Here is a 24,684-nt window from a genome sequence, read left to right as displayed (position 1 = left end):
GTTACACTAGTTATTGCTAGAATTTAATGTCAAAGTTTACAATTTACATTATAAATTTACAAGAAATAGCGTAAAAATTTGCATTATTTATCAATAATTTATCGATATAAATATTTGAAATAATTAAGTGATATAATTCAATGTACACGTCAATCACGCGAAATCACTCAAAACTTATATTAAATATAATCACTTTTTGCTAATATTTTTATAAATTATTTTCTCTCAGACAACACATCTCGCGCGACACCGCCGAAATGCTGAACCAGTTGCACATAAAGAGCAACGGTTGCTTTCTGTATCTGGAGAAAGTGCTTGATGGTGTGGCGGAGAATTTTATTGTTTTACGCGAGGTGCGCGAGATTCCGGGTACGCTGAACGGCCTATATCTCTGGCTCTGCCAACGACTCTTCAGTAGGAAACAATTCAACAAGGTGCAGCCTCTTCTCAACGTCATACTCGCCGCTAAATTACCCATCACCCAGGAAATTCTATATGAGAGCGTGAAGACAGCCTGTGTCGGCATCACCGTGGAGGATTTTAATCGCCGGCTTCATCTTCTGCGCCGAGTGATATCGGTCTCGCGTGCCGGAGCATTGATGCTCTTTCACCACAGCTTCGCCGAGTGGTTACTTGACGTCAAACATTGTACGCAAAAGTATCTCTGTTCAGCCACCGAGGGCCACGCTATGCTGGCGGCCTATTACACTCTTCGTGGTCCCGAGCTCAATCCTGATGAGATCTGCGTGCTGGCTCAACACTTGCAACGCGCGATTACGAGCGTTCCGGCTAACACCACTCTAGACGTCCACACACTTCAAGTACTTTGGATGATTGGTAGTAACGCGCCCATCGAAGGCTGTTATTTAGATAGCTCCGAGTGTATTCTCTGGCCCAGGCAAGACGTAAAGCTCCTCAGATTGTTGATCGACGCTGGCGCTAAACCCTCTGAAAAGACCATTGATGACGACGCTAGCAAAGATGCCGTTTCTTCTAGTCAGGTGATTTTATTTTTTGTTAAAAACGTTTTTTATAATAATACGAGAGGAAAAGGTGATTCTTCTATGGCATAATTAGCTGAGTACAGTCGGGACGCTTAGCTCTTAAGTGTATTCAATATTTTATTCGGTACAAACAAGTTTATTACAAGTAGAAAGTTATAATCTTGCTGAATTGAATTAAAATTTAATAAATTTTACGTTTACCGCGCTGTAATCCCCTCGTTTCTTCTTAATTTCTGCTTCTGAGGCACGTTTCCTTGTATTAATTTCGATAATGACATTATAATCTTTAAATTTATTTTCTATATTATGAAAGTTTCTCCGGAAATTATAATAAAGTATATAGAAACATCTAATTTAGTGATAAAAATATGTGAGTCACAGGAAAAACTGATAAAATAGTAATCTAATATATTAATATCTAATCTACTTTTGTAGTCATAATTCTTTTTTATGATAAAAAGATGAATAATATATGTATAGAAGATAATAAATTTCATTAAATCGTATCATAAGTAAATGATTTGTAATACATTCAACAGTATATCGCTAAACTATAGCGCATTGATATATGCTAGAAAATAATTTATAAGACAAATAGTATTGTGCATTTCTTATACAAAGGTTTCACAAGACGTAAGTCCCATTGATGAATCTCCAAATGAACCGTTAACGGAGCTTCTCGGTGAAAGTGGAGATATCAATCAAGCAGATTCTTATGGACGAACGGTGTTGCACACATTAGCCGCTGATGGCAATGCATCTCTGCTAGAGTTAGCGCTTGCAGCCTGTCCTCAGGTATACAAATTCTTCGTAGATTAATACAAGTTTCGATTATATAGTTAAAAAACTAGCTATCTACATAGATAGCTTCATACAGAATAAAGTTCAAATAGTCAAGCTATGCTTACTTAAGATCATTGATCAAATAATATAATATTATTTATATTTTAAAATATTTAATTTGATAAATTTTTAATTTTACAGGCAAAATTGGAAGCGGTCGATCGGAATGGACAGACGCCATTAAATTTAGCCGCAAGGCACGGTTACGCGGATGTGGTGCGTGTTCTTTTAGCTGCCGGCGCGAGGGCAGATCACGCAGATTGTGATGGCTGGACTGCCCTCAGAGCTGCTGCCTGGGGAGGACATACTCAGGTAGAATTAAATTTAATTTATAAATTTCCAAAAAATGTGCAAATTCATTAACCGTGCGTTATAAAGATATAAGTGGTAATTTTTTACTGAATAAAAAATTAAATTGTAAGTTTTGCAAAGAAGAGAGAGAAGCGGACGTTTCTCACGAGCTCCTCTCTATTTCAGGTGGTCGAACAACTTTTGAAACACGGGGCTATGGTGGATTGCGCGGATTGGGATCAACGTACCGCGTTGCGAGCGGCCGCGTGGGGCGGCCACGAAGATATCGTTAAAGCTCTTTTAAAACACGGTGCAGATGTTAATAGAACAGATGATGAGGGCAGAACAGCTCTGATCGCCGCGGCGTACATGGGTCACAGCGAGATTGTAGAACATCTTTTGGATTTCGGAGCTGAAATCGATCACGCCGACAGTGACGGTAGAACTGCGCTTAGCGTCGCCGCACTTTGCGTTCCTGCCAATCACGGATATGCAAAGGTATGTCTATCCTGTATATGAATATTAATTTAATTAATTAATATTATTATTTATATAATCTTTATATATATATATATATATATATATATATATATATATATATTTATTAAACCGTGTCGTAAATATATCATTTCGAGGACACTCGATTGTTTTATATTGAATTAGTTTATCGTTCTATAGGTGCGATAAAATGATTTTAACTAAAGATGAAAATATAATTACGAATGAGAATTAACTTTGCATACATTACATTAAACGTGATGATTGCATGTGTCGCAGGTTGTCACGATACTTTTAGAGCGCGGTGCTACCGTGGATCATGAAGATAAGGATGGTATGACTCCATTATTAGTTGCTGCGTTCGAGGGTCATCGAGACGTTTGCGATTTGCTTCTGGAATTTGATGCGGATATGGATCATTGCGACGTCACCGGGAGAACGCCTTTGTGGGCGGCTGCGAGTATGGGACACGGATCGGTTGTGAAGCTCTTATTATACTGGGGCTGCTGCGTCGACACTATAGACAACGAAGGCAGAACCGTTCTCAGCGTGGCTGCCGCGCAGGGCGGTACGGATGTCGTAAAGCAATTACTTGCTAGAGGTAAAATTGATTTAACTAGCGCAAGCGCTACATTGTGCGTGTGAGTGCTATGTAAGTGCATAAAGAGATGTAATTTCTTGACATAAGGCCTAGATGAACAGCACAGAGACAATTCTGGCTGGACCCCTTTACACTATGCGGCGTTCGAGGGTCACATCGACGTCTGCGAGGCGTTACTAGAAGCTGGCGCGAAGATCGATGAAACGGACAATGATGGTAAAAGCGCTCTTATGCTTGCGGCGCAAGAAGGGCACACGTCGTTGGTAGAAAGATTATTGGAACATCACGGCGCGCCTATAGATCAGCATGCTCACGATGGTAAAACTGCTTTAAGGTAATGCACTAATGCTTTATATAGATAAAAACAGGATTGAAATGAGATATAAAATAAGATCAGCAATATTTTTATATATATATATATTGTTTTTCATATTTGTAGATTAGCAGCCTTAGAGGGACATTACGACACCGTGAAAATATTATTATCGCGCAATGCTGATGTTAACGCGAAGGATGCTGACGGAAGGAGCACTCTATATATACTTGCATTAGAAAACAGATTAGCTATGGCGAGGTTTCTGTTGGAACATGCGAGCGCCGATGTAGAAAGTAGAGATTCAGAAGTTAGTAATTATCAATTTTAAGTTTGAAAAAGAAGCTTTAAATTATTATTTTAAATTGCAGCTACAGAAATTAATATATTTGTATTTTACAGGGTAGGACATCATTGCATGTAAGCGCTTGGCAAGGACACGTGGAAATGGTAGCTTTGTTGCTAACGGATGGTGGAGCTAGCGTGAACGCTTGCGATAATGAGAACAGAACGCCACTTCATTCGGCCGCTTGGCAAGGACACGCAGCGATTGTCAGGTTGCTCCTGGAACATGGCGCCACTCCTGATCATACTTGCAATCAAGGTGCAACAGCTCTAGGTATAGTCAACCATGAATAATCTATAATTGTACGAGTAAAACTAATAACGATTCTGTATTTAAAAATGTTTTTTTATTAAACTTTTACTGAATTTTTTTTATCAGACAGGAATACTTTAGCTGATAAAAAAGCAATTTGTGTAGGTATTGCCGCTCAGGAAGGACACGAGCACTGCGTCCGGGCACTTTTAAATCACGGAGCTGATCCGAATCATTCCGATCACTGCGGACGGAACGCTATTAAAGTAGCTGCTAAAAGTGGTCACGATACAGTTGTCAGGCTATTGGAAGAACATTCTGCCAATCAACGCAGTTTGAGGCCCGGCATCAATGGAGGTAATATAATTCTGATATTCTCTTTATTAATTTATATAATCAATTTTAGGAAATAAATTTGAGAAAGAGATAAATATATCTATTCCATTCTATAATGAGAATTTTGAAGTTGTTTTTCTAGAATTTTTTTTATATTTTGATATAAATAGAAATTATTTATTTTTCTTAATAACTTTTTATTGATTTATAATGTTATAATAACAAAAGTTGAAAATAAATTCTGTTAATTTTCAGGAGGTAGCAGTAGTGCTACTTCTGTAACATCCAATTCGACGGCTGAGACCAAACCTTCATCGGCAATCTTAAATCCTCTGTCTACGCAATACAGTCCAGCAGAATCACCAGATTCCACTAAGCGGCGTAGTTGCGTTTCTCTAGGCAACAATTCGAGCAACAGCAAATCGAGCAGTAACTTAACTGGCAGCACTAAGAGCGATCAGGGAAAATTCAATCAAAATTCGATGGTTAACTGTCAGGTAATTAAAGTACATGATAAGTACAAATAGAAGCGATTTCATGTCATTTGACCATCAAATATATCGTATATACTTAAAAGCTTTTACAAAATTTTATATATTATTTTAGTATAATATTTTATTTGTGATTTGCGTACATGTCCTTGCTTCAGTGAAATATCACGACTTTACTTAGCTTATCGAAAATTTTTTATTTAATTTTTATAATTTTAGACGCCATTATCTTTTACGCAACAACTACAGCAATGTTCAAGAGGAGCAAAAAGTCGGCCACTCAGTAAACTATTGTCACCTTTAAAGAGCGAACCGCAAAGTCCGATATACGCTTCACCACCACATTCTCCGTTAAGCGATAGCCTTATTCCTTATTCACCTACAAACACGAGTCCACCCAGTGCTCAAACGGCCGCTAACGTGATACAGAATCAGCTGGGTGTATCATTAATGGCTGCAAATCCAAATATGCCGTACAAGACGCAGTCGGGAGGATATAATCATATACCAGTGATTTACGAGCCGATCAAGATCAAAACTGAAATTATCGACAGGAATAGCATTAGTAAGCCGTTTGAATTAACGAATGAAATGTTAGGTTTGAGCATTGGGAAGGATAAGGAGAATGGACACGAAGAAAAACGAAATTCAGCAGATACGCATTTTACACGAGATACTCATATGAGAATAATATTGGGAAATAGCGGCGCTGGTGTTGGTAGAAGCGTCAAGCACATTTCCGATCACACACCTGGAAGGTAAGGAATTGATATAGCGTGAGCATTTTTCTACGCTAAAGTCCTAATTGTTTATTGTATTATACAATTAGCAATATCATCACAATTGTGTTTTTCGTTCATCTATCACATTCAAAATGCACCACCTATTAGAGATCACAAATTTGTTTGAAGTATATATTCACGAAATTCAGCAATGCAAGAGAATGAGATATGTCATGTACATTAATTTTATGTTTTATATGTGTATGTCATCTAAAAATCACATGTACATAATTCCATCTTGTCCAATTAAAATTTTATAAAGCATACTTATCATCTTAATTTTTTCAATGCAATTCTTTAGACTTTACAGAAATCACAATGGTCGTATAAGGAAGACACACCGCTTCATGAGCGATAGGCTTTCCTTCCTTTTTCAACCCTCCCGAGTGAAAAAAGATAGAATATATAGTCAAGGAGGACATACGACAATGTTAGACATATATATCATACTATGTATTAATTGATTATTTTAAATGTACAGCTGATCAGAAACACAGACATATTAATGATATATATAATGAAAGATATTTTCTTTTCTAAAATCTTGATATAAATGTTACTTTTTTTCTCTTTAACTTGCATTTAATTTTTCACGTCAACTCTTTGACAAAACGAAAAAATCTATACATATATGTTATTTGTAAACGTTTTATAAAGTGCTACTATATTACATTTCAGTGCAGGTAATTTAAAGCCAAAGCGTAATGGTTTGGTGTCCAATCCAGCCATGAGATTAGTAGCGGGAGTTAGAAATGGAATTGAGAATGCCACGAATAGAAATAAGCCTATCACGACACGTGTAAATGGATTCCAGTGGAAGGCGGAAGCGCGCAAGGAAACACCCTTGTAGGGACAGGTATTGTTATTTATTTATCTATTAACAATTTTTGTACAATTTATTATTTTTTGTATAATATTTAAGAAATACTTTGCTATAAGAGCTATTACTTTATAAAAACAAATGTCTTGATAGCACACTTTCAAGTTATCTAAGAAATATTTTGTCAAAGTTAACACTTTATTTATTCATTATAGGACAGATATATACTCTGGAATTTTAGACAGTAAAGAATTTATTTTGTTATTTTTTTAAAATAAGAGAAGAAGAGAGCAATTATAGCACAAAAAGAATTTGAATATTTCTGAGTAATTATTTATGTTGCTACATTTCATATAATAATAAAATCAGAATGAGTATTAATACACAACTATATAGAATAGTTATATAAAATAAAATAAAATATATTTTTTTCGTTTTATAGGCTGTACATTACGGATTGTCTCGGCGAAGAGTCGGAAGCCAACATCGTGGATGGCGATCTGTCGCGAATAAAAAGCGAAAGTCAATAAATAAATTTTTCTCGGTTTATTTGAGCAAAATCAAATTACCTCGAATAAGAAGGAAGAGGAAGGTGGAATAAATATTCTGATATAGCGTGGAATATCTAAATCGCGTAGCACACAAAACCAAATATTAATTTGCATAGGGAAAGTATATAGACATAGATATGTAAACTCATGAAACATGACTTTGTATAAACATAATGTTAACGAAATTATTTACTGATCTCACTAATATAATACATGACATACATATATACATACATTCATATTGGATGTATGTATGTTTGTATGTCGAAATTCTTATTATACAGGATATATCACAAATGCTGCCCAATCTCTTAATCGAGCTTAGAGAACAAACTACTACTTCTATTGTGTAAATCTTTGGTTTGCAGCAATCGGAAATAAAAATTTATTAATTTGCTAAAGTTTATTATGAGAGAAATTGAACAGCCTTTGAGAGATATATGCTGTATATACTTATAAAATCATTATTAAAATTTTGAGAAGAAAGAGAGAAAAAGAAATCTTAGTCGTGATGTTAATGCCGGTAATGCAGGTTAGATGATAAAGTTTAACGATGAAAAATTCTTCAGAAGACTGGATGCAAACGGAATGCATATGTGATCTTTTAATGGATAACTTTAAACCGAAGACAATGTGTATAGATATGTAAATTATATTTAAAAAATTAAAGATGATAAAGTATGATAATATGGACTCATTACAAATACGTAAAGTTATGGCCTGAAAATGAGGAACGTGTGTAAATATAAATCCCTTGTAATGTTTCGTGCAACATATTTATTATACTGTAATAGGTGCGAAATAAATAAAAACTAGGAAATATTAAACGCAATTACGAACGATTTATTTTTTATCGCGGCTATAATCAGAACCGGTTTTCTGCATAATAACTATCAAGATATAGTGTGATAATTTGTGATAATGTCATCACGAGAGATGCTTTTATCTTATACCTTTAAAAGAAAAATTTATTAAACTTATTATTAAATTGAATGATGAATAATATATATTTTCATATAGATCGCGATAATAAAATTGTCTAATTTTTTCTACTACATAATTATGATGGCAAGATATTTTTATCTAAACGATTATTTGTTTCAACCTCTTGAGGCTATTTCTTAATTATCCTATTATCTTATTCTAAATTAATGTATATAACTAGTACATACTGGTTTTTGCTCGAACATGTGTCTTTGATTTAGGAAAATACAGGACAATGAAGAAGGGTGATAAATTACAACCAGTATTAAGATAGTATCTGTCCAGTTGTCAAGTAGATTTGTTAAAATAAAACATTGATAAAGAAGCAGCCTCTTGTCTTAGATAATATATCTTGATAAAGTCTTTTAAGATAGAGTTTCTTGATATCGTTCAGTACTCTAGTTAAAAGCTTAAAGCCTCCAACTTGAGTGATTTCCGCAAATAATTTTTATGATGTGAGTCGAGCTTTCATCAGAGTTATATCACTTTAGTGTATAGTGTTGGATAAATAAAAGTGTGATACATATTTGAATTTATATATGAGGTAAGTATATTGTAATTAAAATGGCTGTTATTATTATATAATCTTTGACTCTTTAAATCAATTTTAAAAATATAGCTAACTAGAAACCAACACTAAATACAAATAAGCAAGACATTTTTCTAAGTATTATTTGCAATGTAACAGGAACATTTAGCATTCTTTAGTCTAATTAAGTGAACCTAAGTAGACTGTACATTTGAACAGTATTTAAAATCTGTATCATTTAAAAGTATTGATGTATGCATATCACATTAATATTTTTAATAGTAATTATAGTGGTTTTTAATTATCAGAACTCGATAACTTGCATACTACTACACATTTCCAGATCTTAAACCATGCTATATTTGTTTTCAATTCAATATGTTTTCAAATACTAGCAGATCTTTTTTTGCATTTAACTCGCATTGGCATCTAATTAATTTATTCAGTTTAATTTCTCAATTCCATCACTAGCTCACATACTTTAATTTTAATTTTATAAAATTTATTTTGTATAAAATACACATGATTATTATGTATTCAAATAATAATAGTATGTCCGCAGAATGTATTTTTTTTACAAAAAAAAAAAATATTTTTTATATTTACTTTCTAATCATTTTAAATCCTTAAAAAATTCATTATATTATAGATTGTCCTTTTTTTGAATTGTAAAATTTAATTTTTACAATTAGTCATTGTTATTACTGATACAGCGCGCTTATAAAATCAACTACAATGAACAATTTGATGCTCTCCCTGTCGAAACATAAACTGATAATATCGACAATGATCGGTGTAACTACCGGGACAATATGCGGTATGAGTCTTAAGCATTATAGCGCAAAATCGTGGTCTGATCGAGATATCATGTATATCAAATTTCCTGGAGAAATATTTCTCAGAATGGTGAATTATTTAATATTACCGCTTGTTACCTCCAGTATTATAAGTGCTACTTGTAATCTCAGCAAATCTGGTAAGATTCATATTGATCAATTCTTTTTTTTTAATGTGCAATGATTTGTTTAAATTTTTCTTGTATATTTTTAAAGAGACAATTTATATTTTTATGTATCATTTTTGTGTGTATATGTATTTATGAGCATTTCAGAAAAAAAATTGTACAAAAAAAGATAATGGATAAAATATGACTTCTTAGAATTTATTAAAATTGCGTAGGACCAATTGGATTGATGGCATTATATTATTATCTAACGACTACTACAATTGGAATAATTTTATGTGTTATACTTGTTGAGTCTATTCGGCCAGGTGATTTAATGAGAAATGAGAACATTACTATGCCGACGTCTACAAAAACCTTTATGACAATAGACACAATTTTAGATTTATTTCGGTAATTAAATAAATATAATTGATAATTAAACAATATCTACATTATCACGTTTTTATAGCATTTTTATCACTGAAATTAATTGTATATATTTTTGCGAGGAAGAGTATAATATATAATTTAAATAAAATAAAATACATAATGTTTTAATAACAAGCGATTTTTTCATATTATTACAGTAATTTATTTCCTGAAAATATAGTACTTGCATGTATGTATCAGGTATGTTTCTTTACGATTTCCATATATGCACATATATATATATATATATATATATATATATATATATATATATATGATCTGACAATTTTTAAAAAAGTATATACACATTTTTTTAAATGCTGCAGTTATATATATATATTTGTGTCTTTTTTACAGTATCAAACCATTCTGGAAAAACCAACTAATGCAAATATAGGTACTATATGATGCGTTCAATATTTTCATCTTTTTATTTTCTTACAACTTTTTATCTTCTTTTTTATAAATTTGTAATCGCCGTTTCTTTAATTAAATTTTAATTTTTAAAATATAGTTAGAAAGAATTTTTTAGATATGATCTGAAATAAATGATATTAAAATTAATGATAATTAAAATATTGCTATATCTGCAGCTAAATCGTCTAGCTAGCATAGCATTTAATAGTATATATATATATATATATATATATATATATATATATATATATATATATATATATTTTTGTATAATAATTAAAGATATATATATATATATATATATATATATATATATATATATATATATATGTATCCATGCAGTATCAATAGAAGAATGGTCCATAACAAGCGAATATATGGCAGGAACAAATGTCTTGGGTTTAGTATTTCATAGTCTATTACTAGGTCTGGCAATTGGAAATATAGGTACAAAGGGAAAGCCTTTATCAGATTTTTTCAGTTCTCTTGCCGACGTTATGATGAAAATTATGAAATGGATAACATTGTACGCATCATTATATTATATCTATTAAATTAAAGATAAATTTAGAATATTTACTTTATTTTCTAAATTAATCTTATTTTTTATTCTGTAATTATCCGTATTTATCTAACTTTTTAATAACAAATATTTCTGTAATAAATAAAAAATTATACAGTATATTATACATTATAGATTACACGCATTGATAACGATAAAATTTTTTGTTTAGTATAGCACCGATAGGCGCATCATTTCTTATTGCTGGTCGAATTCTGGAAATCGATGATTTTGGTAATATGATAAGTCACTTAGGATTTTACATTTTAACCGTGTTCATTGGTCTGATACTGCAAGGTTTTGTAATACTGCCCTTCCTTCATTGGATCATCACGCGCAAATCACCTTATAAAATTATATCCAAACTTGGCCCGTCCTTTGCAACAGCTATTGGAACATCGTCAAGGTACAAGACAAAATAAAAGAAATTGTCGATAATATACAAAAAAATTCTGCAAAAATTTTATTTTCTTATTACATATATAATAAAGCACTGCCACAGTTCCATATACAATACGATGTTTAGAAGATCTGGGAATAAATTATAAAATTACAAAATTTCTTATACCAATTGGAGCAGCAATAAATATGGATGGGATAGCCCTGTACGAAACTGTTGGAGCAATATTTATTATACAATTGCGTGGATTACAATTTTCGTTATTTAAAATAATAGTCATCAGGTTTGTGTTAAAAAAATAATGACGCAACTAAACTATTGTAATGGTTGGAAAAATATTCTCTGAATCAAACTTGAAAATTTCAAACTATATAATTTTAAAACTTTTTTCCTTTTCAGTATTACATGTACAGTATCGTGCGTGGGTGCTGCTGGAATACCTAGTGGTGGTTATATGATGTTAATAATGGTGTTAAATTCTATAGGAGTACCTGTCGAAGATGTTACATTAATTATCGCTATTGATTGGTTTGTGTAAGTATATATTATATATGATGGTATTTATTTTTTTTTTTTATATAAAAATAATATTTTTCTCTTTCTTTCTTAAACCGAAGATAAATTTTAAAGAAATATGAATTATGCATGAGTAATAAAAAGGAAATGTATTGTTTTTCAGTGATCGTTTTAGAACGACAATCAACGTTATAGGCGATGCACTCGGCGCAAGCATTATATCTCGCTTTTGTAAAGAAGACTTAGAAAATGAAATGTATCCATTGAAAACAAATGTTATTTGCAATATATCCGCATAAATGCATTTGTATAATGAAAATTGAAATAGATTTATTATGACATAGCATCATGTAGTAGTAAGATTTACTAAGCATTTTATATAATAATTTTCTCGATCAAATCTTTCTTACAACGCTCATTGTGCTTAGTATAAATATAAATAATAAAGGAAAATTGAAAAAAGGGAAAAATAATATGCCGTAATAACACTATAAAATTTATATTAATTTTTATATTTTTATAAACGAGGATAAAAAATTTTTTTGTGCAATATATTTTTTTTCATATATCTCATTACATCTCATTACATTACATCATTTAAATTACATATTTAAATTTAACTAAATTTTTAATTTAAATATGTAATTTAAAATATTATTGTATTATTATACAAATAATATTATTGTACAAGTAAAATAGTTCAATTGTATAAATTCTTATAATTGACTTATATATAGACTTTTTTAGCCCCTTCATGTAGTAAAAATGTAATAGTGTAAAAATATAATAGTCTGCGCATTACAAGTAGTTTAAACCTATAATAGTTTTAAAATTTACGTAAAAAAATATTTATTTTTTTTTTTTTAAGTAAAAAATTCTTATGCAGAGACGTTGATATAGTTTTTACGAATTTTTCTCATTTAGTTGGACAATTACACTTTTCACTTCTGTATATGCCTCAAGACCATATTCTCCGAGTTCTCTACCGTATCCAGACATTTTATAACCACCAAACGGAACTTGAGGAAGAATATTATTATATGTGTTGACCCTACACATAAAAATTAACAGAATGACGAGATTAATTTAAATCGTTTTTTAAATCACAATTTATTCTTTACACGATATTTTTAAACAACTTACCATACGGTACCAGCACGAAGCCCCTGCGTTATATAATTCGCTTTGTTAAGATCTTTCGTGAAGACTGCAGCAGCTAATCCATAATCGGTGTTATTAGCGCGTTCAATAACTTCGTCCAAATCATCGAATTTTAGGATCTGCTGAACCGGTCCAAATATCTATCGACAAAAGGAACATCATGTGGATTTTTTGTGAATATATTACATCATTTTTTAAATTAAATATAATCATATATATATATATATATATATATATATATATATATATATATAAGTTTTTAATTAAATATAATTTTAAAATGCTCACTTCTTCTGTAGCTATAGTCATATCATCTTTAACATCCGCGAACACTGTTGGAGCAACAAAGTATCCTTTATCACCAATGCGTTCGCCACCTGTTACTAAGCTAGCACCTTCTTCTTTACCGGATTTTATCATATTCATAATTTTGTTTAATTGTTCCTCGTCAATCTAGTTCAATAAAAATGATATTAATGCAATTATTAATCGATTAACATTGTCATATATCTGTATGAATTCGAATATACCTGTGGACCTTGTTCTATTTTTAAATCAAATGGATCTCCCACGGTTCTAGATTTAGCGCGAAGCGCGCTTTTTTCTACAAACTCGTCATAAATATCTGCTTGAACAAAAGTTCTAGATCCTGCGCAACAACATTGACCCTAATACAAATACAAGAAAAACAAGTGAATAAAAAAAATGGAAAACTCAAATGGAGTAGGATATTATGCCAATATAAATTACCATATTAAAGAATAATCCAAAATGTGCTCCCTCGACTGCGTGATTTAAATCTACATCCTTAAGAATGATATTAGGAGATTTTCCGCCTAATTCTAATGTAGTTCTCTTTAAATTGTTTACAGCAGCATTTTGATGTATTAACTTGCCGACCTCTGTAGATCCCGTAAATGCAATCTTATCAACTTTATTGTGAGCTACTAATGCAGCTCCGGTTTCACCATATCCGGGAACAACATTGATTACTCCATCAGGAAATCCAACTTCCTTGGATAATTGTGCTATATAGAGTGCTGTTAATGGAGTCTGTTCTGCGGGTTTTAGAATAACGACGTTTCCTATGAAATTAAAATAATAACTTAAAATTAATTAAATTTTACTGAAACTGACTTATGATTCTAAAGATATTGCAAGCATTTCGTTAATAATTCTAATGTAATGAAATATATAGCTTGTAGATCCATGATCACCTGTAGCTAAAGCTGGTCCTAGTTTCCAAGCCATCATGAATATTGGAAAGTTCCATGGAATAATTTGACCACATACTCCTACTGGCTCATGTCTAGTATATGCAAAGACTTTTCCATCAGCTGGTATAACTTTTCCATGATTCTTGTCGGCCCATCCTGCATAATATCTTAATACTTTGACACTAAAGAGAACGTCCACGTGATATGCAGATGAATAAGGTTTGCCATTATCTAAAGTTTCTAGAGACTGAAATGTATATAATAAAGATAATAGAATTATTATTTGTAAAAATTCGAACATTATTTCTTAAAAGTTCGATTATTTTGTGCATAATTTGCCATTCTAGGATGCTATGTCATAATAGCTATCTCACAACCACCTTTTTTCGATTTTGCTGATTTCATATTTGGATGATAAGATCAATAACATCTCATGCATTAATTATTATAATCAGATAATCTCGAGAGTATAATTATATAATTATTTAATTAGTATAAATAATACATATATTTATCTTGGGGATTTTTAGGGATTGAAAACGATATTTTACCGATCTCGAACATTATCGCTGAAATAATATCTTAGAATTAATAACCGTGGACGATAACCAATGTATTTTATCTCAGTCAATCACAGAAATCTCATCGTTGTTATCTAACTAAACTTATCTCTTTCTAATCACTCTTGCCTCAAAACAGATGATTCAGATTTAGTAATTTGGGTTTATCGTTTTAAAGTATGTATCTGACAAGTCACAAGTTTGAAATTCAAGTTCAGAGACTGGAAAATAAGCACGAAAGTAAAAATCGAGTTTCAAATAGAATTTTATTTTCTAAATTTCTATTTTTTGTTAGTTAAAATTAAATACAATATATATAATAATATAAAATTCATTTTACTTAATATTACTTCAAATTATTAATTATATATTAATATCGATACATTTTTTATTTTATATTACATATATTGACTGCATCATAGCTTTTGTAAAATATTTTTATAAAACACAATTTTCTAAAAACATATTGAAATTTGTTTATACATCTTTTTCCCAAATAATCGTCCGTTTATTTTTTAAATTTTAAAATGAAAGAATTTGAAAAAGTCTAGGAATTTGACAATCTACGACTCGGCTGACTCATAGGCTGACTCATGGAGTGGAAAGAAAATATTACTAATCATAATAACCGGTTTACTGTATAATAAATTGTATTATTTTTGTTTGAAACATCATTCATTGTTTGAAACGTCGAAACGAGAGATTGCCAAATAAATGTAATGCGATACAATATTATCTCTCTTACAATCTTCTCAGAATATTTTTGCATTGCTTGACTTCTGTAAAGCGGCATGCAGTCTTAGATAAGCTCAAATACTCAAATAATTTTAAATAATTTATTTTTCGATTCAAATTTTTTTGAAAAATTTCCGTAATATTTTATAATATTATATATTGGCTAACTTTTTCAACATTCTAATAAATATAAATATAAAAGAGAGAAAGAAAAAGAGAGAGAGAGAGAGAAAGGGAGGGGGGAAGGAGAAGGAGAGAGTGAGAGAGAGGAGAGAATATTATCATATTAAAAAATATTGTGTTAATATTTTACCGCAAGATATTTGTGATCACGCTCTATCAAATCTGCTAATTTGTTTAGGAGAACTCCTCTATGAGATGCATCCATAGTTCTCCATGGTGAATGCCTTTTGAAAGCCTTATTAGCAGCTTGTACTGCAAAATCAATGTCCGCGCTATCGCCTTTTTGTACTTCGGCGATTACTTCGCCAGTAGCTGGATTGATGGTGGGAAATGTCTTCTCATTTTTAGACTTGTGCCATTCATTATTGATAAATATCTGTAATAAAAAAAAAAAGATATTTTTTTATTAGTATAAGGATAAACTTAATAATATATTTATACTATAATGCAAGAAATGTATATGATTATAATAATGCTTTGATTATTTCAGATGAGAGAAAAATATTATCGATCACGTAATATAATATCATGTATATATAAATTAGATTTCGCATAAGAATTATTAGAACACAAAAGTGATTATAACTGAACAATAAGATCAGAAATTTTATGTTTCTACATTCCATTTTATAAAATATTTTATAACATAAATTAACTATTCTCTTTATTTCTACAAGTAAAAATAATGACTATAGATATCTATTTCTTACATGTCATGAAATTCATGTTATTAAAATTATTAATTGCTCACTATATATGTCACTATTATTCCTAAATATTTTATTAAAAAAGAAATATCTACACTTTTTCCATACGTTGAATCTAATTAAATAAGTGTTACAATTTAATTCTTAACTGATTATTATTAAAATTTCGTATAATTAATGAATGAATCTTACTAAACCAAATTTTATTGCTCAAAAAAATAAAATCTCATTGTAAATATGTGCACGCAGGCTATTATATTCACGATTAGATTAAATTCAAATTATTAAATTCAAGTTTAATTAGTGTTATAGTCTATTATCTTTATATTTGTGAAATAAAAATGCGATACATCATACTTTGCGATTATTAAATGTGGATATGCAAATTTCTCGTTGAAAAAAAATGTGTAACAGAGATGATCTCTTACATGACTCAAAATTTATTAACATATATTAGCTAAATAATTTAATGCATGTAAAATATATAATAATATGTATGATTTATAGTATCATTTTTATGTTCAGCTTTTACATTTCAAAAGACGATGTTTCTTTTTCCAATTTCAATTTTAAATGACATTTTGATTATGTGAGATTTTAGGAGAGATAAATATATATATTGCATTGTATAAATTCTTTTCATATGAATTATACTTCACAAATAATAGTCGTTTTCAAAAATACTATAAAAATTTAAAAAAAATTACTAAATTATATTATTTAAAAAGGAACAAGAATTAACTCCTGTGTTTTCTTTTTTTTATTTATCTACTGCAAAAGAACAAGTTAAAAAATATGACAAAGTACAGTTTTAAAAACTAAAAATGCTAGTTAGAAATATATATATATTTAGCTTAGATTATTATAAAAGTTAGTTTGCGTCATAGATATTACTTGAAAACTGTATTAACATTTCATAAAAAAAAATTATTTTACATTAATAGATGCAAAATTTTTTCCTCTCTTATCTTTTTATTCAATAGAGAACAACTTCGCAAATATCTAAAAATAATCTTAAAGCTGTTTATACGATATCAGAAATTGAAATATAAATGTCTTAACAGATTTATAAAAACGTCGTTCTTTATGAAATGACGCATTTCTTTTAACGATTCTATAACTAACTTGGAAATTTTACGATATATATTTTCAAATGCCTAAGTATTATTTGAGATGCTAAGGCAAACATATATGTGATATGATGTTTATGTATTGGAAATGACAGATATAAATCTCGTCAAGAAAGATATGTCAGTTATTTTATTAGTCGTAACAAATATTTAAATAATGTACTAAAATAAATACAAATATTCTTAACGGTAATATGACATTTTCGAACGCAAATAAAAACATTAAAAAATTTAGAAAAAAAAAACAAAATCCTTCGAATAAATTTTAATTTTTCGAAATATATAAATGATGCACGAATATGTAAGTGAATGTATTTGTCTTCATTTTTCTAACACTAAGTTTTATGCGACATCTAATAAAAAAATATCCGACCTCATTTTTTTTTTTGCGACAATCAGCTGCAGCCCGGTGACGGGACAATGCAATCTTGGATTTTATTCTGCGCATGCATGATTTTTTGCGCAGCCCTTCAGCCTTCAGTCGCTGGTAAACAGCCGTGACAGTTGTATGTGTATTTTCAGTGTCCACATTTCGTGTTTCCAACTAAAATGATCAAACATGTTCAGCAAAGAATCTCCATTAAATTTTATCAAAAACTCGATCATAAGCAATTAGAGATAATTGAAAAGATATAAAATTGAATGGAAAAATTTAATGCAGAGTGTATCGATTCTATAATTCAAGTGAGGGTAAAAATTAGCACAAAAATGAGCGAATTTATTAAAAAATTTATAAATAAATTTCATTAGTCCAAACCTAATAAATTCGCTCATTTTTATAATTTTCATTTTCACTTGAATTATAAAATCGATATCCTGGATTTTTTGCTGACGTTCGGTCATTTTAGCTGGAAACACGAAATGCGATGAATTCACAACTATCACGGCTGTCTACCAGCAATTGAAGAACGGCGCAGTCTGTATGGTCCTACATGACCTTTGTAAAGGGTCAAAGACAGGGTTACTGCATTAGTTCTGTCACCGGACTGCAGCAAAAAGAAAATAAGGCGGATATACTTTTCGATCAGACGTATATCGTATATAATAAGTGAGCACATATGTGTATATTCTTCTATTGTGGATTTTTTTTTATTAAAAAAATTTTTTTTTATATACGACACACAACCTTATTTCTATTTTCTAATCTTACTCCAATATTTTATATTTCAACAGAAAAAAAATGCCTTTTTTATGATAAGCCGTCCATTGATAAACAGGATATGGATGTTTGTCGTGAATTATTGCACAATTAAATATAGAGTACGATTATTTTATATAGCAACTTACACCAGTGTATAAAATCGGCGGGCTTACATCCGGAGCTGGTAAAGCCGCAGACGAGAAACATCGCAAGTGTTGAAATTTTTTCAGCACACGTAACATAGCGCTCAATGAATATCACACGCAAAAGGAATAAGAGAAACTGAGAAATTTTTTCGACCGCTCTGAGTCACTACCACTTACTTCTATAAAAAAGATCTAGTTACTCGGAGAATACATTATTTCTAATGCGCGTGCTCTATCTATATTCCCTTCCTTATGTGAGAGGATTTTACTAGTGACATTTGTCGAGTGTGTTTGTATAATTTATATCTTTTTTTTTTTTTATGTATTATTCAGTAGATAGATAAAATTACTCTTGAACAATATATAAATTATTTTTAAACATAGGTTTATTTATATTTAATAAGTAACAACACAATTAATATTAAAATCGCATTATTAAGGAATATCAATATAGAATAAATGGGGTTTTATCTTGCAAAATTGATTAGGTCAATTTAAAGTTGATAAATGACAATTTATACATTTTTTTCTCTCTGTTTCTGTGGGTATAAAGTTATATAATATATACATATATATATATATATATATATATATATATATATATATATAAATGTGAAAAAATTTCTCATTACAATAATTATATATTCAAAGTATGTTGATACAAAATATTATATATATTGTATGCACAATGTGATCATAAAGTAATTGTGAGAATATACATATATATATATATATATATATATATATATATATATATATATATATATATATATATATATAAATGTACATTATTAAAATATCATCTGTGTAAACGTACAAATTTGATCTTTTCTGATGTAATCAAATGTCACGGACACAATACTGTAGAAATTGTTTCATTAAAATAATTACAACGATATAGATAAGATAAAAAAAGAGTTCTTAATTTAGTTTTGCTTTATAGCTTGAATATTTACTTTCACATATAAACCAATAAAAAAAAAAAAAAATCTTATGCATATTATCATTTATTATATTGGCAAATCTATGAATAAATTAAACATTATTGATACTTATTCTTCTCTTTTTAGGTTCACGATTTTCTTCCACTGTCTTGTCATGATCTCTTTTGTTTAATGATTTCGAATTCATAGATTTATATGAATGCCCATTTTGAAAAACTTCCATGTCATTTATGTCATTTTCTGGTAAAGTGACATTGCTAAATTTAAACAATTCTATATCTGTAGACATTGTTCTTGCGCGTAATTCACGTGCTTCTTTCTTCAATAATTGCTTTTCCTTTTGATTATTTTTTTTCTTTTTCTTCTTTTGTACATTATTATTATGCGTAGTTTCTTCTCCTTCTTCTGAACCACTAGTTTTTCCATTTTGGGATGTGATATTGCTTTGTTTACCATTACTTTGTAAAGCAACATCAGTTGAGCCATTCAATTGATTATTTTTTTTTAATTTCCTGATGACAAAAATTATATTGAACACAAAGCAATTTCAAACTAAATATACATAATAGAATATGTATATAATACATAATAGAAAAATGAGAATCTCTCGAAATTACAAATTATATTATTATACTTACACATCGAATGGAATTCCTATCTGTTTTGCCAATTTTTTATATGCACTTTTCAAATCCGTGGAAAAAATGCTTTGACTTTCATACATTTTTACAAGCATTGTTTTAATAGTTTGCCAATTCCATGCTTGTGGCAAATAATGCACGTGAATAGCGTGCAACAATGTCAAAAGAAGACCAATAAATTTCTGTAGGACCTTCTTTTGTACATCTTCTTTGGTACCATTATATAAAATAAATTGCCCATTATCGCTTAAATGCGAATTGCATAAATCATTACACATGTCTATGGTATTTTTGTAAAGCGTTGTTTCTAATTTTATTCTCATGTCAGCATATTTTGTGTCCATATTCAACAATCGATTATTCCTATATAGAATTATTAATAACTCAAGTGCCTGACTTCTACGGAAGTACCGAATATTGCTATCAAAAGCAGAATTTACCTAAGTAATCAAATAAAATGATATATTATAACAAAAGATATTGCAAGACATATTTTATATTATATTAATATACATACCAATAGAAGTGCTAACTGCCAATTATCTTCCCAGCATAATTGTAAAACACTTTTAAATAATATAAGTGAAAGTATACAGTCCCTTTTTTTCATGAATGTAGTTAAGTTTTTGCTATAAAGTTCTATAACATTTTTGCTGGATAAGTTTGCTTGTTGCATACATTTTACAAGAAAAGTGCAGCATTCGGCCAAGTTTTCACTTATTTCCTGACAGATCAAAGCAGAACGCTCTCCTTTTTCAATTAGAGCCTTAAAAAGAGATCATGTTAAAACAGTACTTATATTTAATTGTTATTATTAAATAATTACCTTCAACACTGTTGTTAACAAAGTATCATCAACACCTGTCGTATCTCCAAACTTTTTTATCATTGATAATTTTTTTAAGCAGGTCTGAACTCTATGTTTGAGTGGTTGTTGATGTGGATCCTTTATACAGAATTCTAAGAGAGTGAAAAGCGGTATAATTATATCTAAAGCAACTGCCATAGATGGGCAAGTCCCTAAATAAATATTCAATAAATCTATGACACGAATTCTGAAATGTGTCAATGCTTCACTCGTTTTTTCTTGTTTTTTAGAACGAACTTGACGGTTTTCACGTAAAACCTTGAAAGCTGCTGCTAATGATTCATTTAAACGTTTGCCTTCCTCTTCACCTATTTGATCTACATCAATATCTTCATCATCAGTTTGGGTTGCAGCATCACCTAGAGCTTGACGTACTGCTAGTCTCAATTTATCAGTCACTGTTTCATCATCATCGTTATCATCATCGTCATCATCATCGTCGTCGTCATCATCTTCCTCTTCTTCCTCCTCTTCCTCCTCCTTCCCTTCTCCCTCCTCCTCCTCATTATCATCATCATCATCATCATTCTCATCTTTATTTATGTTAGATTCGAATCTACTTTCTTTTGGTAAAACTTTACTATTTAAAACATTTTCTTCTTCTTCATTATCTGATTCACTTTCTATATCTTCATTATCATTTTGTTTTATACTAAGTGTATTTTGATTATTTTTTATATCTAGTATCTAAAACAAGAGTTATATTGTCATACATATTTACTTCTTTGAATTCTTTGTTTTATAAATTTAATAAATTGATAATTCTTTTCTTATTAATTGGATAATAACTTACAGCCAATATCTGATGAACAGCAGATGGAGTCAAATATGGACAAATATGTGGAAAGACACTATCAACCAATGAGCGTAATAAATGATTATTCCTAGATAAAAGAGATAATAAAAGATCTACTATTACTTCGACCCATTGTGGTTCTTCTGGTGTAGGTGTGTCATCAAGTTTTTTATGTCCCTTGGACTTTTTAATTAATCTCTCATAACAACATTCAAGTTCATTAATTGACATAATTGCCATTTCAGGATCTGAGAATAATTGTAGACTCATGTGTAAATTCATCGTATGAAATATTGGTAAGGCAATTGCATTTTTTGTATTTTTTTCTAGTTTTTCAATCAAATCTATTGCTCTTCTCCAAGCATCAGATGCTGCGTCACTCAATGGTGATCTTAATTGTATCATATTGGATTGTAATTTGGAATTCAAATCATGAACGAGTGTACTTAATAAATTGCGCACATCGTCCAATTTTGGCAATTTATGATCCAATGCACGATAAAACGAATTTTTAAATTGTGCTAAAAATAATAATTAAATATGATTTAACACATATATAAACGATAAGTTTCCGAAAAATATAAAATACTTACGCGCTAATTCTATTCCAACATTTGACACTTCACACAATCCATAATTGAATAGAAATGTAAGTTGTGCAAACTTCCATTCTTGATCTAAAAGTGTCTCTCGATGACCTATTAACCTAAATTAGTTAAAAGACATGTGTTTAATGCACTAGATATTAAATTATGTTTTAAGCTATTTGTTCATAATAGGTATTATCATTTTTATGCTATATAACTATTATGTTTTTACCTTGTTAATAGTTGTGCTGCATAACTTCGCTCAGCATTTGTCCAAAATTCTACTTTTATATTTTCTCTTTCTTCTCTTGTTTTGTTTTCTATAATATCTCTATACAATTGACATAATTTTTTAACACCATCTAATCTCAGATTTGCTGTAATTTTTTGGATCACCTTAATACCTGTTTTCTTTTCTATCATTAGATCACCAGGATGTAATATGAGCTTCTTCAATATATTTAACTGTGTTTTTGTCTTGATATCTTTGTCACTTGTAGCAGATATCACCAAATGTAAAACTTTTCTAAATGCTGTTAAAACTTCATCATTATTATTCCTCTTACAGTTGGAAAATCTCTTTAACATGTGTTGCAAGAGATTTGGTGATAATAATGATGGAATTACAGTTTTATCTGTAATATTAGAAAGTATCAATTGTAAAATTTCTGTAGTAACATATTCATCGCTTTTTGATGGTTTTGTAAATCTCTGATCAATGGCTTTCCAAAAGTCTGCTATAAATTCAGTCGATGTAAGCTTTTTGCAAAATAATTTGAACACTGGATGTCGATAAGAAACAATTCTAGGTAAAGCCTGAATAATAATAGAAAAATTATTATAAGTATTATATAGTAATACATAATCTCAAATATGTTTTCATCTTTGTTAGAGATTATTCTCAGATTCTATTTAATGACATACCGTTAATAGTTTGACAATATCTTCTATAGATTCTTTAGCAAGAATTTGTTTCACACCAAAATGCTCTTTTAAAAACTTATGATTAATTAGAGATGGATATTTATCTTCAATAACAAGCAGTAAATAAAATGTATCCAAAGTTTGTTCAGACCAGGATTTGCCAATTTCCTTCTCGACAATTGGCCAAATAACTTTCTTCATAGATTCAACATCAAGTTGAGTAACAAACTCACTGAGAAATATGACAGAAATAAATGATAAATAACTGCGTTGTTTGCCAGCATTCAAAAGAATTTCAGTAATCTGTTGTTGTATCTCAATTGTACTTTGAATGAGTAACTTGGATCTTATTAATGCACCACATAGTAGTATACGTCCCATGTATATATCAGCATTTTCCTACAAAAATTTAAGTAACATTTTAATATTATAAAATAACCAACTAAAAGTATAAAACAAAAGATGGAAAGTTGCAATAAAAATCATACACTTTTAGGATTTTTGCCAATTGGATGCAATTGAGTATTTGTTAGGGATAAAAGTTTGTCTATCGAAGTTTCAGGATGCATCATTAAGAAAACCGTTAATGTGCTGTAATTCCCTTTTCTTGTAATTGTCTGTGAAGATCCTAGACTACGCACTAGTCTGCTTAGTGCATACTTCAATTCTTTGTCATCTTGCTCCTGTAAAGATAAATCAATGTTGCAGTCACAAAGACATAATAATTTGTTAAATATTTAAACAAAGTTTTATTTCCCTTTTTCACGTTCAGATATAAAGCAAAAAATAGCTCAATATATGAGGTTATACGAATTAACTTACCGTGCCTACCATATCATATTGACATAAATGATTTAATAATGTGACTCCAGCTTTTAATCTCGTAGAGTCATTGTTATTCTTCAATTTGTCGAAGTTATTCAATATGATAGAACTCATCCTGTTAATTTATTGTCCTTTAGGTTATCCAATAGTATTTTTCCCACATGTGCGTATCGTGCGGTACATATGGTGAATGATAGCCATTTTGATT

The 24,684-nt window shown here is 29.8% G+C and overlaps 4 protein-coding genes and 1 long non-coding RNA gene across 9 annotated transcripts in view; 3 read left to right on the top strand and 2 right to left on the bottom strand.

Moving 5' to 3' along the window:
• The window catches only part of LOC126858298 (ankyrin repeat domain-containing protein 50-like), a 55,260-nt gene extending 47,300 nt beyond the window's left edge, over positions 1–7,960 (top strand). For 2 of the 5 annotated variants that reach the window (XM_050608511.1, XM_050608510.1), the window contains 14 exons: positions 230–1,001; positions 1,626–1,799; positions 1,989–2,159; positions 2,325–2,636; positions 2,916–3,237; positions 3,325–3,571; positions 3,677–3,860; positions 3,953–4,169; positions 4,275–4,505; positions 4,740–4,981; positions 5,195–5,733; positions 6,059–6,187; positions 6,436–6,613; positions 7,020–7,960. In XM_050608511.1, the coding sequence (XP_050464468.1) occupies positions 230–1,001; positions 1,626–1,799; positions 1,989–2,159; positions 2,325–2,636; positions 2,916–3,237; positions 3,325–3,571; positions 3,677–3,860; positions 3,953–4,169; positions 4,275–4,505; positions 4,740–4,981; positions 5,195–5,733; positions 6,059–6,187; positions 6,436–6,607 (3,712 nt within the window). In that variant the 3' untranslated portion in view covers positions 6,608–6,613; positions 7,020–7,960. The remainder of the gene's footprint in view (positions 1–229; positions 1,002–1,625; positions 1,800–1,988; positions 2,160–2,324; positions 2,637–2,915; positions 3,238–3,324; positions 3,572–3,676; positions 3,861–3,952; positions 4,170–4,274; positions 4,506–4,739; positions 4,982–5,194; positions 5,734–6,058; positions 6,188–6,435; positions 6,614–7,019) is intronic. The other 3 variants (XM_050608512.1, XM_050608514.1, XM_050608513.1) reach the window with 3 other exon arrangements.
• A 542-nt stretch (positions 7,961–8,502) lies between these two features.
• On the top strand, positions 8,503–12,568 carry LOC126858320 (excitatory amino acid transporter 3-like). Its single transcript, XM_050608566.1, has 10 exons — positions 8,503–8,656; positions 9,355–9,617; positions 9,821–9,998; positions 10,175–10,217; positions 10,374–10,413; positions 10,776–10,959; positions 11,168–11,401; positions 11,487–11,678; positions 11,795–11,929; positions 12,075–12,568. Exons 1-10 carry the CDS (start codon positions 8,652–8,654, stop codon positions 12,208–12,210), a joined length of 1,410 nt encoding a protein of 469 aa, XP_050464523.1. The 5' UTR covers positions 8,503–8,651; the 3' UTR covers positions 12,211–12,568.
• LOC126858317 (aldehyde dehydrogenase, mitochondrial) lies at positions 12,395–19,074 on the bottom strand. Its single transcript, XM_050608560.1, has 8 exons — positions 18,892–19,074; positions 15,898–16,143; positions 14,290–14,536; positions 13,823–14,157; positions 13,603–13,740; positions 13,361–13,525; positions 13,055–13,212; positions 12,395–12,962 (listed from the first exon to the last, which is right to left on the bottom strand). The coding sequence occupies exons 1-8, from the start codon at positions 18,985–18,987 to the stop codon at positions 12,815–12,817; spliced, it is 1,533 nt and encodes a 510-aa protein (XP_050464517.1). The 5' UTR covers positions 18,988–19,074; the 3' UTR covers positions 12,395–12,814.
• LOC126858346 (uncharacterized) lies at positions 18,152–22,508 on the top strand. Its single transcript, XR_007688651.1, has 4 exons — positions 18,152–18,288; positions 18,453–18,652; positions 22,140–22,292; positions 22,386–22,508. It is a non-coding gene; the product is annotated as an uncharacterized LOC126858346 (long non-coding RNA).
• LOC126858299 (myb-binding protein 1A) lies at positions 19,678–24,682 on the bottom strand. The gene is made up of 10 exons (XM_050608515.1): positions 24,474–24,682; positions 24,140–24,334; positions 23,652–24,050; positions 22,960–23,543; positions 22,734–22,846; positions 22,138–22,661; positions 21,303–22,031; positions 20,994–21,242; positions 20,474–20,916; positions 19,678–20,347 (listed from the first exon to the last, which is right to left on the bottom strand). Exons 1-10 carry the CDS (start codon positions 24,588–24,590, stop codon positions 19,927–19,929), a joined length of 3,774 nt encoding a protein of 1,257 aa, XP_050464472.1. The 5' UTR covers positions 24,591–24,682; the 3' UTR covers positions 19,678–19,926.
• Positions 24,683–24,684: the final 2 nt, after the last annotated feature.

The sequence above is a fragment of the Cataglyphis hispanica genome, chromosome 24 (assembly GCF_021464435.1).
Source record: "Cataglyphis hispanica isolate Lineage 1 chromosome 24, ULB_Chis1_1.0, whole genome shotgun sequence".
NCBI classification, from domain to species: Eukaryota; Metazoa; Arthropoda; class Insecta; order Hymenoptera; family Formicidae; genus Cataglyphis; species Cataglyphis hispanica.
Note: the sequence above shows the minus strand (reverse complement) of the source record. Positions and strands in the feature narration are given on the sequence as shown.